This window comes from Thalassophryne amazonica, chromosome 18, assembly GCF_902500255.1.
Source record: "Thalassophryne amazonica chromosome 18, fThaAma1.1, whole genome shotgun sequence".
Lineage (NCBI taxonomy): Eukaryota > Metazoa > Chordata > Actinopteri > Batrachoidiformes > Batrachoididae > Thalassophryne > Thalassophryne amazonica.
The window spans coordinates 56,096,483-56,114,948 of record NC_047120.1 but is presented as its reverse complement, the minus strand read 5'-3'; the positions used below and the strand labels follow the sequence as shown (position 1 = coordinate 56,114,948).

The following is an 18,466-nucleotide window of genomic DNA, read 5'->3' as shown; positions in this document are numbered from 1 at the left end:
CTTCCTTGTCCTCAAACGTGTGGTTAGTGTCTTTCAGGTGGAGATGAACTGCAGACTGAGGTCCATTTGAGCCCTCTCTGCCTTGTTGGTATAGCCTTTTGTGTAAAGGTTGCTTAGTCTCACCTATGTAGTGTTCATTACAGTTTTACTGACATCTGATAAAATACACTACATTGCTCTGTTTGTAACTAGGGATCCTGTCCTTAGGGTGAACTAATTTCTGCCTCAAGGTGTTAACCGGTTTAAAGTAAACTGGGATTTTGTGCTGTCTGAAGATCCTCTGTAGTTTTTACCCTACTCCTGCTAAATAAGGGAGAGACACTCTTCTTCTTGTCTCCTGTCTATCTGGTCTCTTTGTTTTCTGGGACTTCTGCACTTTGTCCAGGGACCATCGTGGGTACCCACATACTGTGAGGGCTTTCTGTACAAGTTGTTGTTCTTTAGCCCTTCCATCTGCAGTTGCGGGCACCTGTAGGGGTCTGTGTTGAAGAGTCCTGATCACCCCGAGCTTGTGTTCAAGGGGGTGGTTTGAGCCAAAGAGCAGATATTGGTCAGTGTGAGTGGGTTTTCAGACAGCACAAAATCCAAGTTTACAATCCAAGACAGAAGTCAGACTACCAAATCAAGAATTTTAGCTGAGGAAGCTTCTGTGATCTGAAGCGAAACGTCCTCACGTCAAGCAACCCAGTCCAGTCGAAGATTCAAGCTTCTCTACTATGGAAACCACCTGGACAACTGAGAGCCTACACAGAAACTGTGTATTGATACCAACATTTCTCGTAGAATTTCCAGTGACCATAGCATTACCTTGAGTTTCTCGCTTTCTCTCACAGCCTCCTGGAGCTCCACCTGCAATTTTTCCAGCTCTGCCATTCGGCTATTGGCCAATTCCTGGTTATGCTCCAACTCTGCATTCAGACTCTCAAACTAACACAAAAGGAGGAGACAGGGGCAAGGATGATCAAAAACAAAGAAACAACACCAATAAAAAAAAAAGCAAAAAAAAAAACACTGATTAATCAGAGATTAAAGGTCCCATCTTCTACCTAAACTCAAAGCAGTCTAAAGTGTAGCCCAGATGTCACTGCTAGTTTTCACCCACAGTAGCTACAAGTCTACTTGCTCTGATCTGCACCCCCACTGGCATGTTAAATGTAAAATAAGGTGTGGTCAAGTACACTGCTGGTGCTCTGCTATCATGTTGTAGCAAAACACAACTGTATGACAGACCAGCAAAAACCTGGTCCAAAATAAACACTTATGGAAAATAAAAAAAACTTTAATAACTGAAATGTGCCACATTTTTATACTGATTTGCTTCCTCCCATTACAGAGCTGTCCAATGGGAGGCTGTGCCTGGTGGGATATGTTTGAGATGAGTTAAACCCCTTTTCCATTACACATATGTGGCACTACTCGGCTCTACTCGGTTTGGTTCCAGTGCTGCAGGTGTTGTAATGATTCTTCTTTGACACTCTGCCTGTGGAAACATTTCCTCCCCAGAAACACCCTCACTTCTACATCCATCATCTAAATATCAATGTGCAAGTAGTGACAGGTGATATCGATTGGTTTATCTTATCTTTTAACTAAATCACACCCATAACTAATCAAGCGAATAAAAAGAACCCTTTTACAACCTGCATCCTAATCTGTGCTCAGATTACACATTATGTTAACACTAATGTGGAGCTGGATGCGCTCCAAATGAACATGCACTATGCACTCACAGATCATCAAGATAGGGCCCCAAGCAAATAATATAATTTCAAAAGAGAAATAAATAAATAAAACAAGGGATACTCCTAGTGAAGGGTCACCTTTTGAATGTTCAAAGTAATCTGACCTCCAGCAAGGCCCCCACCACTGCCGGTGCTGCTGTAACCAGACTTCAGCTGCAAAACACATGTCAAAAATAGGAAACAAAGCACAGCAGCGTAACATAAAGGATGTCTACATACAGTATGTACATCATCCGATCAGACATATTTGAACACCTGCTTCCTTGAATTTTCATATCAATAAAGAAAATGATCTGTTCATCAACACTTGGACTGACAGCGAGTTAAGCATCAATAGCAGCTGGCTGGCTGGCTGGACATGCTCTGATGTTTGAATTGTATTACTGTCTCCTGATGTGTAAGAGGTAAAAACCAGACATTGTACGCACGCGCGCACGCACGCACGCACGCACGCACGCACACACACACACACACACACACACACACACACACACACACACACACACACACACACACACACCTGCTCCATGGCCTCTGCAAGGTGTTTGTTAAGCTTTTGTTCTCTATTGCGAAGTTTTTCAATGTCCCACTGCAAGTCCTCCACAGTCGTCTCCATCTCTGTCACCTTAGTCTCAGAGCTGGTCACTTTGTCCACCAGCTCATTGTACTGCGAGACATAAAAGACAGGTTTAAACTGCCGTTTCATCACTGACATGTTAAAATGATATGCAGTGGCTAATTGTGGACATTCTGACAACTTTCTCAAATACACAATTCAGCGATTTCTCTCCCTGATATTCACACAAACAAACCTCCATTGACATCTTGTGGTGGCGGCCTTGTAGAAGGGTTGCTAAGTCTCGCAGACGACTATTCTCTTCCAGCAGCGTGCACTTCAGAATGTTCTCAGTCTGGCTGTCGTCGTTACACACTGCCAACAAAAGATCAGGTTAGCAGTATCCAATCAACACTGTGATCAATAGTCACACTATGAAGCAATATGTAGGAAGAAATGAATTTGATCATCAGATAAACAATGTGCTCAAATTCCTCTTAGTTTGTGTCAGTGAATCATCAATTATCCATTGTAGGTACAAACATTTCCAGTTACCTGCAGCTTGAACCTGTTTGCACATGTCATCGACGCGGCTGTGCAGCCTGTCAAAGACACACACCAGGCATGCGATGGCTTCCTTGCTGAACTGCATATGCTCCTGAAGGTGCAGGGTGAGCTCCTCATCACTGCTATGCTCCAGCGTGGCCAAGAAACCCTTCGCACTCTCACTAAGGGGAGGAGGTGGTGGTGATGCACTGGCTGCCAGAAAGCAGGTAATAATACAAATAAAGCATTAAACTTCAATCTGTGCAGAGCAACAACCCCAGAGCAGCACTGTGGCTTAGTGGTTAGCACTGCTTCCTCACAGCAAGAAGGTCATGGGATCGCTTCCCACCTGGGCCTTTCTGTATGGAGTTTGCATGTTGTCCCAGTGCTCGCCTGGGTTCTCTCCGGGTGTTCCGGATTCCTCCCAATTCCAAAGACATGCAGGTTAGGTGAATTGGCGACTCTAAATTGTCCGTAGGTGTGGGTGAGAGTGTGAATGCATTTGTCTATCTATATGGCCTTGAGATAGACTGACGTCGTGTCCAGGGTGTACGCTGCCTCATGCCCCATGATTGCTAGGATAGGCTCCAGACCCCTGTGACCCTTGAATGGAGTAAGTGGGTACAGAAAACATAAAAACATACAATCTCTAAACTGAGTGTCATTTGTTACATTCTGTGATATTCTGGAGTGACAGAGTGCACTGCTACCAAATATGCAGACATTTGCCCAAATTGTAGACAAATATTGATATTCATTCGACATTTATCTGCTGGCCATGTAATTTACATTTTATTTTTTTCTTGTTTGTTCTCTACACTGACAGCTGATGGACCAGATGTCTAAGCTGGTAGCTTGTGTTACTCTGCATCTCAAATTCTACACCTGAAACATAAACCCACTGAAAAATTTCATTCACTCTATATACTGGGCACAAAACGACCACTATGGGGCTTTAAATTCAATACAGGAGCAGGACGTAAACTGATGTGATCGTCAATGTGCCATTAAACCAGTACAAAAAAACTTAAATCATGTTGACACGAGTCCATAACTAGGGATGGGACCGATCCAATCCCGGATCGGAGTCAGGTTCCGATACCGACATAATTCATGTATCGGAAAATACCGATCCAACCGGCAACATTTTCCAATACCGGAGAAGAGCCACTGTGAATCCTCTCGACTGCTGCTGTTTGCCCTCTGCTTGTTTACTGCCGAGGGGGAGGAGGATGGATTTTTCTGATGCGGGCTGTTTGAGAGAGCTCTCTTCCGCAGTGTTCTAGCTGCGATTAGCGGCAAATTTCTGCTCAGCTCTCAGCTTCAAATTGTCTGTTCGTCGAGCAGGGATTTCGCAAAAAATTAACTGAATTGTTGCTGAAAATGTGTGCTAAAAAGTTATCCGCTTCACTGTTCCGAGGCTGTAAAACACCAGGTCAGCATGCAGCCGAGGTGGACAGCGAACAGAAATTCTGTCCACTGAAAGGGAAAGTCTCCATTAAAATCCTTTAATCCATTAAAATCATGAGCGTCGATGACGATATTTATTTTAAAGTTGAAAGGCTTCGTGTTTACCAAAAGTTGTAAGTTTGCGCAGCACGTAAACAGCGAGAGAGGAAGCACAAGAAAGAGAGATGAAGGGAGAGAGAAAGCGAGCAAGAGAGAGAAAGAGTGAGTGAGAGACAGAGAGAGAGACAGACAGAGAGGGAGACAGGAAGAGAGAGACAAAGGGAGCAAGACAGAGAGGGAGACAGGCAGGGAGAGAGAGTGCAGTCTTTTCTCTTGAAGTCTATAAAAATAAGGCTATAAAAAAAAAAAGTACTTAATTCTTTCACCAAAACATCAAATCTAGGCTTTCATCTTAGATGCACTTTCTGGCATATTGTAGCTCAACTTTCAGGTCTCCTTTTTAAGAAAATATCCTCATATAAAATCAACAACAACAATAATAATATTAATAATATTAAAGCAGAGCTCTGGTATCGGATCGGAAAAGTATCTGTATCGGTACAAGTCCAAATTCAGGTATCGGGATTGGATTGGAGGTGAAAAATTGTGGATCGGTGCATCCCTATCCATAACCAGAGCGTAGTACGATATAAATTTGGCAGCATTTAAAGAACCATGGCCAGAAAAGACCCTGCTTACCCACTGGTGTATCCTGTGGTGGGTCTACGGGTGTCAACAATTCTTCTGATCCATCAGGAAGAGGGGGTTTCTGCTCCTGCTCCAGCTGATGCTGGTCCTGCTGTACTGTCTGCTCCCCGTCAGTTCGAACCTCTGGGAGTGGAGGTGGAGTTAAGGCAGAGGATGGTGAGGCTGGTAACATTTTGTCTTCCTCCACTGGAGTTGGGACACAAGGTGGGGCAGATACTGAAGCCTCGTGCTTAATAATGCGCTGGCGCAGCACCTGGACATTTGAGTCCAACTGTAAAGTAAAACACAGTAAATGACAGAGCTGTTCACTCTCAAGGAGAATCACTCACACAGCATTACTCAGATGCCAAATACTGACACTGTTTTGTCGACATTTCTCAACCCAAGCCACCATTAAAAAATAGAATCTAATTGACTGAATTAAATGTGCACACTGTACAATCACCTGTGACCAGTAGCGGTTGACAATAAGCAGCGTGGTGTCATCGGTAGCTTGTCTCTTCTCCAGCTTCTCGATTTTCTCTCGCAACTCATCCTCCATAGCTTGCCTCTGTTCCAAACGCTCACATAGCTTCTTATTCTTGAACTGGAGCACCTTCATGTCCATTTCCTCCTGCACAACACAAATACAGAAATCAACATAACGGAAATGCTGTTTGTATGAATATGTCTGCAGTGGCGTACCACTCAACTGGCATCGATTTAAGTCCGAGTTCACATATCGTGCCAGTTTCTCAACTGGAGGACGGTTCACCCAGTGACTCCACGGGTGCTTTGCAGACAACAATAGAGTTCCATTATCACTTCAGTTATTGAAGTGACTGCTGTCACACCAACCCTGGCTTGTTGCATGGGAACATGTATAGTCATTTATTGTTTCCTGTTAGAGTGCATCACATTTTTGTACGTCACAAAACTTGCATCCCAGAGATGACATATCAATGATGCAGGGCAGCTGTTTATGGAATGCCACTAGTTAAGGTATAGTTAAGATTTAGTTACTATTTAGTCAGCTATTTCTTTGAATGTATTTGATACCAGGTCCATTAATGATACACAGACATGGTATGTCACGCTCTGCAGCTTTCCAGTTGTAGCAGAACCAGCTTGGAACTATGCCATGGGGGGACAGAGTACACTGTTGTTTGGTACCCACAATGCATCTTGGTTTAAACACTTCAAGCAGTAGCTAACAGTTCCAACAAATCTCTCTCAGTTGCTGTACGTCACATTTTGTGTATCTGTTATTAGACCAGAAATACGGACATGCCGTTGGAAGAGTATTAATTTTAAGGAAGTAGACTAGTCAAAGTTTGGTACAATAATCTTCAAAAATGCTTTTTTTTTTTTGCCTGTGGCAAGGTGATCTGAATGTTTATTCAGTTGTGTCTCCACACTGAGCAGATATTAAGCTCTGACACTTCATGTGTTAATACTCCAGAGCAGGGGTTTTCAAAGTGTGGGAGAGTGAGCCCCCCCTCAAAGAACAAATGATGAGCTGAAACCCCCCCCCCCATGGACATACATACACACAATTTCAATATCTTTGTGTGTTTCTTTTTATTCTTTTACATCCTAAACACATTTTAAAAGTATTTGTACGTTTTTAAGGAATTGTCTATTAATTTACACATTTTACAGCCTTTGTAAACATTTTAAACATGTTTTAAAGGACTTTGTATTCTTTCATACATTTTACACCCTTTTCAAACATTTTAAACATGTGTTTTTAAAGAAATTTCTATTCTTCTATTTTAGTTTTTGTCATATTCTAAACATCATTTTTTAAAAACATCTCTGTGTTTTTAAATGTCTTTGGCATAACTAAGACATTTTAACATAAATAATAAGGGATGGGTATCGATAAGATTTTATCTACATCGGTGTCCTTATCAATTCGATTCCTTATTGATTCCCTTATGAATACCTCCTGTGAATTTTCTGTGTACTAAAAGTAGGCTTTACAGGTTTTCTATGTCAATAACATTTTATTGAGTCTTAAAGTAAATAATATGAAATTGGTCACTGGATCCTTGATCTCTGAATATAAATAAAAATAATCTTTAATTAGCGGACTTGTTGCTTCTGAAAAGCAGTGAAGCAATGAACCAATGAAGCAGTGGGTCAGCATTGCTTCGTTGTTTCATGCTTCAAAGTGGAGCCGTTACAGAAGCAGTTGATTACAGACCTGCTGCAGGGCCTGTAATCAATGTAAAGAAATTATCATTTTCCCAATTAAACACCCTTAAAAACAATGGCGGCTCTGAAGGACCGATAAGGGACTCATTAAGCAAAAAGGCTATTGATGTCGGTGAATCATTTCTTAATGATTCTCGAAAAGAACTGGTTCATGATACCCTTCTCTCTCGCGCCCACCCTGAAGAACTCCAGTTTGAAAACCACTGCTCCAGACCGTACCCTTTAAAATGGTATATTACACTACATATTTCAAGGTACTTCATTTTCTACCCTATGGGGCCATAATCTGTACGTGTTCCCATGCTACGAGCCCCCGTGTACTCCTCTTGATTGTTTTCAATCACTTTTACCTTAATATAAACCACTTTATCATGTTTACTGTATGTCTGGTGTCACACAGGAAGGGAATTGTAATCATGGGTATGATTGTTGAAGCACTAATATGTCTGCAGAAGCAACATACGAAACTAGAGGCATTCAAGCACTGACCGTGGAAGATACTCCAGCTATTCGGATGGGCTCAATGAGAGTGGTGGTGGTCTTCTCTTCCTTTTTGCTCTTCTTCTCAGGTGGGCCGGGGGGGCTGTCCCCCCCTGAGGGACGCTTTCCTCCCCCAACACCTGACATCGTTCCTTCCCCTACAAAAGACAAACATGCTTCAAAACACAGTCACTCCTACAAACTGCTTTCAGTGCACCGACATTAAAATTACTATTCCTAGACGGTTATCGCAGTTGATGCTGAACGCGCCAGTCAGAAAAGCTTCTAGCTACCTTTGATTTGGCTACGCTACATTAGCAACCTCCAACTAAGCTATGCTAACGCTAACCTCTATGCTACGAATATCAACTCAGTGCTTTATATTTCTCACAAAGAAAAAAAAAAACCGCTTTATGTTGTGCAAAAACGCTTTTGTCTCCCCGTAATAGTGATGCTACAAACCTTCTCAGGCGGCGATTGAAAAAAAAAAAAAAGATACCCAGACAGGAAGTGACGACAGATTTCCCACTTAATATTTTATTTTGTCAAAGTTTTTTTTTTTTTTTACTAAAAATCAAATGATGAATTTCTGGCACAAGAAACGACTCGAATAAAGTTTTTTTTTCGTGAACCAAATTGTTTAAAGGCGGCATTAATTAATATTATTTCCATTTGTTGAATTCTATTTGAAAGGTTGCTGTTGTTACGGTCGTTTTTGTACTGAAGCTTCGATGTCATTCTCCCCTCCGCCCTCATGGTGGCAGTAAAGCCACGCCGCGTGGTAAAACAAGTCTGAAGTAGTTTCAAGGAATGTGCCCAGAAAGTAAACAGTTGGTAGCTGCTGCTGTTAGCTTACGTCCATCTACGGGGGAATTAGATGGTTTCATGTGATTTTCCTCGAACTGATGTGGCATTATTTTAAGTTTTTCTGTTGCGTCCATTATTCCCTGTGTTCATTTCACAGTTCTTTTGTCGTTTTACTGCATACACGGTGAGTGTTTTGGTCCGTAAAGCGGCTTTCCAGGTACAGTTAGCTGTGATGATGAATCAGATATGTTTGAGAATGACAAAATAGAGGAGAAACGTGTGAACAGCTGCCGAAGTGCCTGCAAACGAGAAGAAAACGAAGCACTTCCGTGTCAGGGTGTCCTCTCTGTCGTTCCGCTTGCAGATTTGTATCACCATGACCAAAGACATCGTTGTTGGAGATGAATTGCCAGACTGGGTAGGTGCCAAAGAGTTCTACCAGAAATATGACCCAAAAGAGGTGATTGGAAGGTGAGTAGTTGTAATAGTAATGATTTTTGTTCTTTTAGAAGTAGTTGTCTTTTTTGGACATAATGTTCTACACAGTACAACTCACTCTTCCCTAACAAAGATGATGCATATGTCACACTCAGAAAGGGTACATTACCAATATAATCTGTCAAAGACAATGAAATGAAGTAAACACACATGTTCGGTGAAGTTCAATGATCCTGCAACTACACCTGCACTCAAAAGACATGCTTTTATGTGTGTGTAGTGGCAGCACCCTCACATCGGGGTGAATGTGAGGCATTACTGTAAAGCGTTTTGAGCATCTGATGCAGATAGAAAAGCGCTATATAAATGCAATCCATTTACCATTTTGTCATTGCTGCAAATTCCCTTTCTTGCAGCATGGGCGGTGGGAATTCTATCATCGCCGATGCGCCCATCACATAGTCCCGGTCACAAAACCTACCTCTACAAAAAATGTTTTTAAAGTACAAACTAACTCAGCAAGGATAAACTCATAGCCTTGTTGACCAGGTATCTCAGCAGGATAAGGAATTGAGCTCTCAATACGTAGGCCTGGGTTCAATTCCTGATCATCCTACCTGTCTGTGTCCTTGGACAAGACAGTTTATCTGCATTGTCTTATTTTACTTAGCTGTAAATAATGGGGAAGTAACCGGTGTTGGACTGGTGTCTCATCCACTTCACACTACACAGTCTGGAGATAAGCCTATGTAGGCTTATTTGTTGTTGTTAACATAGTGTAATAATTAGTGCATGACTGAAATGGGTTTTTTAATGACATGTTTCTAATTATAGAACAGACTGGCCCATGTCTGACATATACTGCTAAGTTGTGTAAATTGGCTATTGATACAGTACTGTATTCCTCACCATTCAATAACAAACCGCCGTGATCGTACCGCATCCAATAAGAAACTGTCATGATTATCACAAGATGGAGGTTGACATTGTGGCGTTAAAGCTGTACAGGAGACAGTTGACAAACTGTAAGCTCAAAACATAGGATTAAAATCGAGTTAGGGTTGTGTATGAATTGTGATTTGGGGTAGTTTAAATAAGGATGGGTCAGCCACATGGGGTGTGCAGCCAGTACATTCTGAGTGCCGGTCCCAAGCCCGGATAAATGAGGGTTGTATCAGGAAGGGCATCCAGCATAAAACAAGTTAACCCAACTATGCAGACTCAGAATCGAATTCCCATACCGGATCGGTCGCGGCCCGGGTTAACAACGTCCGCCACCGGTGCTATTGCCCAACAGGGTGCCGGTGGAAATTGGGCTACTGATGGGCGAAGACGACAAAGAAGAGGAGGAAAACGTTGCCACGAACAGCGGGAGAAGAAAACTAGAAGGGTGGAAATGAGAGTGGGGACTTTGAATGTTGGTAGTATGACTGGTAAAGGGAGAGAGCTGGCTGATATGATGGAGAGGAGAAAGGTAGATATATTGTGTGTGCAAGAGACCAAGTGGAAGGGAAGTAAGAGCAGGAGCATCGGCAGTGGGTACAAGTTGTTGTACCATGGTGAGGACAGGAAGAGAAATGGTGTTGGGGTCATTTTAAAGGAAGAATATGTTAAAAGTGTGTTGGAGGTTAAGCGAGTGTCTGACAGGGTGATGAGTGTGAAGTTGGAAATTGAAGGGGTGATGATGAATATCATCAGTGCATATGCCCCACAGGTAGGTTGTGAGATGAAGGAGAAAGAAGATTTCTGGAGTGTGTTAGATGAGGTGGTGGAGAGTGTGCCCAAGCATGAAAGAGTGGTGATAGGAGCAGACTTCAGTGGGCATGTTGGTGATGGGAACAGAGGTGATGAGGAAGTAATGGGTAGATATGGTATCAAGGATAGGAATGGGGAAGGACAGATGGTAGTTGATTTTGCAAAAAGGATGGAAATGGCTGTGGTGAATACCTACTTTAAGAAAAGGGAGGAGCCAGCACAGGGTAACATATAAGAGTGGAGGAAGGTGCACACAGGTGGACTACATTCTTTATAGGAGATGCAAGCTAAAAGAAATCACAGACTGTAAGGTGGTAGCAGGAGAGAGTGTCACTAGACAGCATAGGATGGTTGTTTGTAGGATGACTTTAGAGGTAAAGAAGAAGAAGAGAGTGAGAGCTCAACAAAGGATCAGATGGTGGAAGCTGAAGGAGGAAGACTGTTGTGTGAAATTTAGCGAGCAGGTGAGAGAAGCACTGGTTGGAGGGGAAGCAATTTTGGACAACTGGAAAAGTACTGCAGATGTGGTGAGGGAGACAGCGAGGACAGTACTGGGTATGACATCTGGACAGTGGAAGGAAAACAAGGAGACTTGGTGGTGGAATGAAGAGGTCCAGGAAAGCATAAGGAGAAAGAGGTTGGCGAAAAAGCTTTGGGATAGTCGGAGAGATGAAGAAAGTAGACAGGAGTACAAGGAGATGCGGCGTAAGGCGAGAAGAGAAGTGGCAAAAGCAAAGGAAAAGGCATATTGCGAGCTGTACAAGAAGTTGAATAGGAAGGGAGGAGAAAAGGCTTGTACCGATTGGCCAGACAAAGGGACAGAGCTGGAAAGGATGTGCAGCAGGTTAGGGTGGTAAAGATGCACATGGTAATGTGCTGACAAGTGAGGAGTGTGTGCTGAGAATGGAGGGAAATATTTTGAAGAGTTGATGAATAAAGAAAATGAGCAAGAGAAAAGGCTGGATGATGTGGTGAGAGTAAATCAGGAAGTAAAAGAGTTTAGCAAGGAAGAAGTGAGGGCTGCTATGAAGAGGATGAAGAGTGGAAAGGCAGTTGGTCCAGATGACATTCCAGTGGAGGTATGGAAATGTCTAGGAGAGATGGCAGTAGAGTTTCTAACCAGATTGTTTAATAAAATCTTGGAAAGTGAGAGGATGCCTGAGGAGTGGAGACAAAGTGTGCTGGTTCCTATTTTCAAGAACAAGGGTAATGTGCAGAGCTGCAGTAACTACAGAGGCATAAAGCTGATCAGCCACAGCATGAAGTTATGGGAAAGAGTAGTAGAAGCTAGGCTTAGAAAACAGGTGAAGATCTGTGAGCAGCAATATGGTTTCATGTCGAGAAAGAGCACTACAGATGCAATGTTTGCTCTGAGAATACTGTTGGAAAAGTACAGAGAAGGACAGAAAGAGTTACATTGTGTGTTTGTGGAAAAAGCTTATGATAGGGTGCCAAGAGAAGAGTTGTGGCATTGTATGAGGAAGTCTGGAGTGGCAGAGAAGTATGTTAGGGTAGTGCAGGACATGTACAAGAATAGTGTGACAGCAGTGAGATGCGCAGTCGGAATGACAGACTCATTCAAGGTGGAGGTGGGATTACACCAAGGATCAGCTCTGAGTCCTTTCTTGTTTGCAGTGGTGATGGACAGCTTTACAGATGAGATCAGACAGGAGTCCCCATGGACTATGATGTTTGCAGATGACATTGTGATCTGTAGTGAGAATAGAGAACAAGTTGAGTCTAGTCTGGAGAAGTGGAGATATGCTTTGGAGAGAAGGGGAATGAAAGTCAGTAGAAGCAAGATTGAGTACATGTGTGTGAATGAGAGGGAGCCCAGTGGAATAGTGCAGTTACAAGGAGTAGAAGTGGTGAAAGTAGATGAGTTTAAATATTTGGGGTCAACTGTTCAAAGTAATGGAGAGTGTGGTAGAGAGGTGAAGAAGAGAGTGCAGGCAGGGTGGAGTGGGTGGAGAAAGGTGGCAGGAGTGATTTGTGACCGAAGAATATCAGCAAGAGTGAAGGGGAAAGTTTACAAGACAGTAGTGAGACCAGCTATGTTGTATGGTTTAGAGACAGTGGCACTAACAAAAAGACAGGAGGCAGAGCTGGAGGTGGCATAGCTGAAGATGTTGAGATTCTCTTTGGGAGTGACAAGAATGGACAAGATTAGGAATGAACATATCAGAGGGACAGCTCAGGTGGGACGGTTTGGAGACAAAGTCAGAGAGGCGAGATTGAGATGGTTTGGACATGTGCAGAGGAGGGACCCAGGGTATATAGGGAGAAGGATGCTGAGGATGGAGCCACCAGGCAGGAGGAGAAGAGGGAGGCCAAAGAGGAGGTTCATGGATGTGCTGAGGGAGGACATGCAGGTGGTTGGTGTGACAGAGGAAGACACAGAGGACAGGGTGAGATGGAAACGATTGATCTGCTGTGGCGACCCCTAACGGGAACAGCCGAAAGACAAAGAAGAAGAAGAGGTGTACGTATAGCAATTCGCAGTTTGTATATGTTACTGTATCAACAGCTATTTTTGTTTGTTCGCATGGGCTCCAATACAAGAATTCAACAATAAAAATAGCTGTATTTAATGAACATTTATTTAACACTGCTACTGTTTGCAATGTCCCTGTTCGAGTTTTACGTGTTTGTTTGTTGGTTGGTTGGATAGGTAACATTACATCCAGTATGTGAATATTTCCTACTGTTTCAAAACATCCACTCCCACTGTTTTCAGGCACCCATCTGCATGTAAATTGGCACAAGGGGGAGCCCTGGCAGTGTTCCGCCGATGCCATCCTGACATGCTCTCTTGTCAAAGGCAACAGTAGTTTTCGTTTATGTTTGATTGCAGACATTGGCCAAGGGTGATTATCGTCAAATGCATTTAAATGGCGTGATTATCTGGCCAGTCAATTAATATGTCTACCACTTGTAATAAATATTACTGTAAAAAAAAGTTTTTTGGTACATTAACTTATTACAGATGTTGTGACTGTACTTTAATGAGGCATGAGACATTGTGTTACACTTCATTATATTTAAAAGGGTCCCTCTACTTAATACATTTATGTGTATTTGAGTGCAAAACCAGTAGAAATATGATGCAATCCAGTAAGATAATACAAAACAAACATTTGCATTCAACACAAATATACAAAAGTAGATGGAGTAGTAAAATAATATATAACTCTAACTGTAAATGGTTTATTAATTAAACGTTTTACCTTGATTTTGTGTGTGGTGTGTGTGTGTGTGTGTGTGTGTGTGTGTGTGTGTGTGTGTGTGTGTGTGTGTGTGTGTGTGTGTGTGTGTGTGTGTGTGTGTTGTAGTCGTCATTGACGACAGAAAAGATTCTAGGTCAGTGCACAATGTTAACACAAATAGCACTTTTGTTGTTGGTAGAGATGCTGCAGATCTTGTGTTTTAGGGGTGTAAGCAGTGTGGTGCGCCGTTGTGTGCACAAACACACTGGGCAGGAGTTGGCAGTGAAGATTATTGAGATCACAGCAGAGAAGATGACCACTCAGCAGTTGCAGGAGGTGAAAATCTCCACACTTAAAGAAATTCAAGTCCTCAACATGGTGAAGGGACACTCCTCAATCAGTACGTCGGAATTCTACTTTTCTGCACTGCGAATCTCTGTGTTTTGTTAGTTGTGGAGAGCTATGCATTGATTCAGCTGCTTTTGGAATCTCTTTAGTTACCCTCATTGATTCCTATGAGTCTACAACTTTCATATTTTTGGTGTTTGACCTGTGAGTATGAGAAAATGAAAGAAATGTATCATTTCATTCCCCCAGATCCATAATTTTTTCCTGAAATCAATGTCCTTGTTTTTCTCTCTCTCTCTCTCTCAGCATGAGGCGTGGAGAGCTGTTTGACTACCTCACAGAAAAAGTTACTCTGAGTGAAAAAGAAGCTAGGTGAGCTTCAACATTGGTACATCCCATCAGAAAATAAAATTCCACACATTTTGGTTTTTGATATGGCAGGTTGGCTACTGATACCAGCCTACCTGTGCAGTTTCTATGGAAGTAAATCTGTGCCATCAGAGTTTGAATTTGAATTTTTAAGGTTGAAATTTTTTTTTGCATCAAAATCAGAGTATGACCATACAGCAGACCTGTGTGACTGTTGCCTTACCTGTCCAGCAGATATCCAGCAAAAGAAATAAAACACTATTATGACCATTTAATAGGAAATGTATGGAAGTAAATCTGTGCCATCAGTGTCTGAAGTTGAATTTCTAGGGTTGAATTTGTTTAGCATCAAAATATTCAGCCTCAGAAACTACAGCCTAAAAAAAAAAAAAAAATTCAACCTCAAAAAAATAGAAAGCGGGGAGAAGCAATCGATGCCTGTCTCAATCATCCAAAGTCACAGATTTACTGTCATAAATGTTGGATGATTGAGACAGGCATCGATTGCTTCTCCCTGCTTTTCTATTTTGTGAGGTTGAATTGTTTTTTTGTTTTTTGGGGGGGTTGGGGGGGGGGTCTGCTGTATCAGTTGTCAGTGCTAACGTCAGTTACCGTGTTTTTGTCTGGTTTACCAAAAGTGTAGTTAACTCGACTGCAGCATAAAGGTTGATTTTTGAACATGCATACATCATGTACTTACCTGTTCATATCTGTAAGTTTTCACTGAGCAAAATTTTATTATTTCCCATAAACCCCCCCCCCAAAAAAAAAAATACTATACCAGCAGTAACATTAGCTGTAACTTTTGAAATACCACAAAAAAAAAAACATTTATAGTAAAGTGTAGTAAAGTAAATTATTTAAATTTTGTGGAAACTTAAATGTAACTGTGGGGCTTATAAAAACAGGAGTATAATGCGAGCTTTGCTGGAAGCGGTGCAATACCTTCACTCCCTGAATATCGTTCACCGGGACCTGAAGCCTGAGAACATTCTCCTGGATGATCAAGGGCATATCAAACTGTCTGACTTTGGCTTCTCAGTGCAGCTACAGCCCGGGGAGAAGCTCAGAGGTACCACAGTTTAAAACAAATGTACACTTTTTAGTTTTTGCATATAGAGGGAGGTTTATCCTTTCTGTTCTTCGTGTTGTGGTAACTAGAACTCTGTGGTACTCCTGGTTACCTGGCCCCGGAAATACTAAAATGTTCCATGGATGAAATGCACCCAGGCTACGGCAAGGAGGTTGATCTGTAAGTGATGTAACGTTTATCTGGGTATTTTAATGTTAAAATGTAAAGGCAGGCGTTGGGTTTTAATTCTGAATCTTTCTTGCTTTGGTGTACGTGTTGGTAAGGTGGGCGTGCGGCGTGATCCTTTTCACCTTACTGGCCGGTTCACCGCCATTCTGGCATCGCAAACAGATGCTGATGCTGAGAATGATAATGGAGGGGCACTATCAGTTCAGCTCTCCGGAGTGGGACGACAGGTCGGACACTGTAAAGGATCTAGTAAGGTTCTTTTCTCTACACTTGATGCCAATTTTTTTTCTTAAACCCTAATGTTTAGTGTTTAATATTTCTGACTTTCCATTTATGTTAAAATTAAATTAACAAATTAGCTCCACCTAATTCATTTATGTGTTGCCTTTTTTAGGTTGGTCCAGCAGTTCTCTTTTCAGTGTATACTTTTGATTTTGGGGTTGATTTACTCCCAACATATGGAATAATTTCATCTGACTCAAAGGTCAGAAATGGAATTTGTTGTTATTTTTGCTCAGTTGGATTGTGTTCAAGTATTTTAACCCTAGTTCCCCTGTGTCATTGGTTGCTGAAATACAGGAGGGCAGAGGGGGAAAATATACCATCAGGCAGTGGTTCTCAATGTGTGGGCCCGAGGGAGCTGCAAGTGGTCATTAAATATAAATAAATACATTTTTTTTTTTTTTTTTTTATGTGATGATAAAGTTTATGGCAGCACAGTGGTTTACTGGTGGAGTTTGCATATTCTCCCTGTGTTTGTGTGGATCCCATCCAAGTGGTCCAGCTTACTCACACTTCCAAAGACATGCAGGTTAGATGGACTGAAAACTCAAGTATAAATGTGCCCCCCCCCCCCCCCCCAAAAAAAGAATATGTATTGTATTATTTTTAAATGTAATCAGAAGTAATAAAAACAAAGTCATGGCATTTACATTGTTATTCTTCCAACCTAGTTTAACATAATTTAGATGGAAATGCTTTATCTGAATCTAATGCGTCAATCAAAACTGTTGTTAAATGTTTGGTTGGGTTTTAAAGTGGGCCCTAGTGTTTTTAAGGTTGGAAATGGCTCCTATAATAGTTATTTTAGGGAAAAATGTTTAACTGGACCCAAGAGAAATTTGTTGAGCCATTACTATACCAACACTTTATTTTCTTACAGTGTGTTCCAATGGAGCATGTAGAACCTTTCATTTTTTTCTATAATTTGACACAAAATTAAGATTGTTCAAACAGCAGCTTCTCAGACATGGATATGGCATAACTGCATTGTGTTGGTATATTTTTGTGATAGATATCCAGGCTGCTGGTACTCGATCCAGCTCTCCGTCTGACTGCAGAACAAGCGTTATCACATTCCTTCTTCAGACAGTACCAGAAGGAGGACGTACGACTCTTCAGTCCCAGAAAGACATTTCGAGTGAGTCACCATACTGAGTCCTTTTTTCAAGGCAGCAGACTGTAACACACAGAGAACTATGTCCTGAAGTAAAGATCCTTTAAAGTACTTTTTTTTTTTTTTGTTTCCCTCCACAGGTGTTGATCATCTCTGTGCTAGCGTGTATCAGGATGTACAGCCGTTATCGCAAAGCTCGGCCACTGACTCGGGAGGTGCTGGGCAGAGATCCTTACTCTGTTCGCGGCATCCGCAAACTCATCGACGGATGTGCTTTCCGCATCTACGGACACTGGGTGAAGAAAGGCGAGCAGCAGAACAGAGCCGCCCTCTTTCAAAACACAGCTAAGATTGTGCTACTGGACCTGGAGGACTTTGACACTTAAAAACCTCATGCCTAACCATGTGGATTTGTTGTTTATATATTACCATTTGCATGTACTGTTGTGTCAGCGCATGCCTTATCAAGTTACTGTGTTTAATTTTACAATGAGGAATTCAGGGACCTGGACTTTCTTATTCCTTACTGTGCATCCCTTCTTTGCAGTTTAAGTTCAGGCATGCTCAGTAGAATTTTTTATTATTATTATAATACTCTGAAGTTTTTCCTGATGGAAACACCACAAAGTCAAGTCAGAGGGTTTGCAGAACAAAGCTATTTGTGATGCCACTTTGCAGAATAGTACACATTACACAGTGTCCTGATTAAACACATAACAAGAAGGTGCATTGCATACTGTATATTAGGAATTTTAACCTTTTGATCATCAGTTATGACTGAGGAAAGTGTTTCTAATCACTGTGTGGTTAAAGCTGATTTTTAAAGCACTGTGATTGGTTATTTAATAATCATACACCTATTGCATAAAGGCTGTTTTACAAATATGCCACTGCAAACAAAGTACTATGAAGCGATATATGAGGACCTTTTGAAATATTTATGTTCTGTACAGTATTTTAGTTCTTTTTAGAAAAAAAATACTTTAGCTGTCATGCACAGAGCCTTTCCTCAATAAACCCACTTAGTGTAACTGTGAAGTCTGACTGTATCTAACACAAATATTCTATTTAATAAAAGAATCATGTATGTGCTGTATAAAAAAAAAAAGGTTAATTACACTAAAACCAGTCTTGGAGTAGTCTTTATTTTATGAGCTCTGGTTTCACATCAACAAACTGGATGCAGGATTGCCTGGAAAAAAATAT

General features: G+C 41.7%; 2 protein-coding genes across 3 annotated transcripts in view; one reads left to right on the top strand and one right to left on the bottom strand.

The window, feature by feature from the left end:
• LOC117530954 (E3 ubiquitin-protein ligase BRE1B-like) overlaps positions 1-8,208 on the bottom strand; it is a 37,921-nt gene extending 29,713 nt beyond the window's left edge. Inside the window, exons 1-9 of the mRNA XM_034193920.1 lie at positions 8,143-8,208; positions 7,690-7,832; positions 5,447-5,614; positions 4,993-5,272; positions 2,854-3,057; positions 2,555-2,673; positions 2,263-2,409; positions 1,821-1,895; positions 808-927 (exon numbers count right to left, since the gene is read on the bottom strand). Of these exons, the coding sequence (XP_034049811.1) occupies positions 808-927; positions 1,821-1,895; positions 2,263-2,409; positions 2,555-2,673; positions 2,854-3,057; positions 4,993-5,272; positions 5,447-5,614; positions 7,690-7,827 (1,251 nt within the window). The 5' untranslated portion in view covers positions 7,828-7,832; positions 8,143-8,208. The remainder of the gene's footprint in view (positions 1-807; positions 928-1,820; positions 1,896-2,262; positions 2,410-2,554; positions 2,674-2,853; positions 3,058-4,992; positions 5,273-5,446; positions 5,615-7,689; positions 7,833-8,142) is intronic.
• A 225-nt stretch (positions 8,209-8,433) lies between these two features.
• On the top strand, positions 8,434-18,348 carry phkg2 (phosphorylase kinase, gamma 2 (testis)). Of its 2 annotated transcripts, XM_034193950.1 has the most exons (10): positions 8,434-8,958; positions 14,111-14,286; positions 14,384-14,438; positions 14,541-14,606; positions 15,512-15,675; positions 15,765-15,855; positions 15,960-16,113; positions 16,259-16,348; positions 17,159-17,284; positions 17,401-18,348. In XM_034193950.1, exons 1-10 carry the CDS (start codon positions 8,864-8,866, stop codon positions 17,644-17,646), a joined length of 1,263 nt encoding a protein of 420 aa, XP_034049841.1. In that variant the 5' UTR covers positions 8,434-8,863; the 3' UTR covers positions 17,647-18,348. The 2 variants fall into 2 exon arrangements, with proteins under 2 accessions (XP_034049841.1, XP_034049842.1); XM_034193951.1 differs by lacking the exon at positions 16,259-16,348 and having other exon boundaries at positions 8,438-8,958.
• The last annotated feature ends 118 nt before the right edge of the window (positions 18,349-18,466 follow it).

Excerpts from the sequence above, each read along its gene's own strand:
- phkg2 (XM_034193950.1), top strand. The coding sequence starts at position 8,864 with ATGACCAAAGACATCGTTGTTGGAGATGAATTGCCAGACTGGGTAGGT. Across the intron at positions 15,856-15,959 it reads TACGGCAAGGAGGTTGATCT|GTGGGCGTGCGGCGTGATCC; the intron begins GTAAGTGATGTA and ends CGTGTTGGTAAG. Across the intron at positions 16,114-16,258 it reads CGGACACTGTAAAGGATCTA|GTTGGTCCAGCAGTTCTCTT; the intron begins GTAAGGTTCTTT and ends TGCCTTTTTTAG.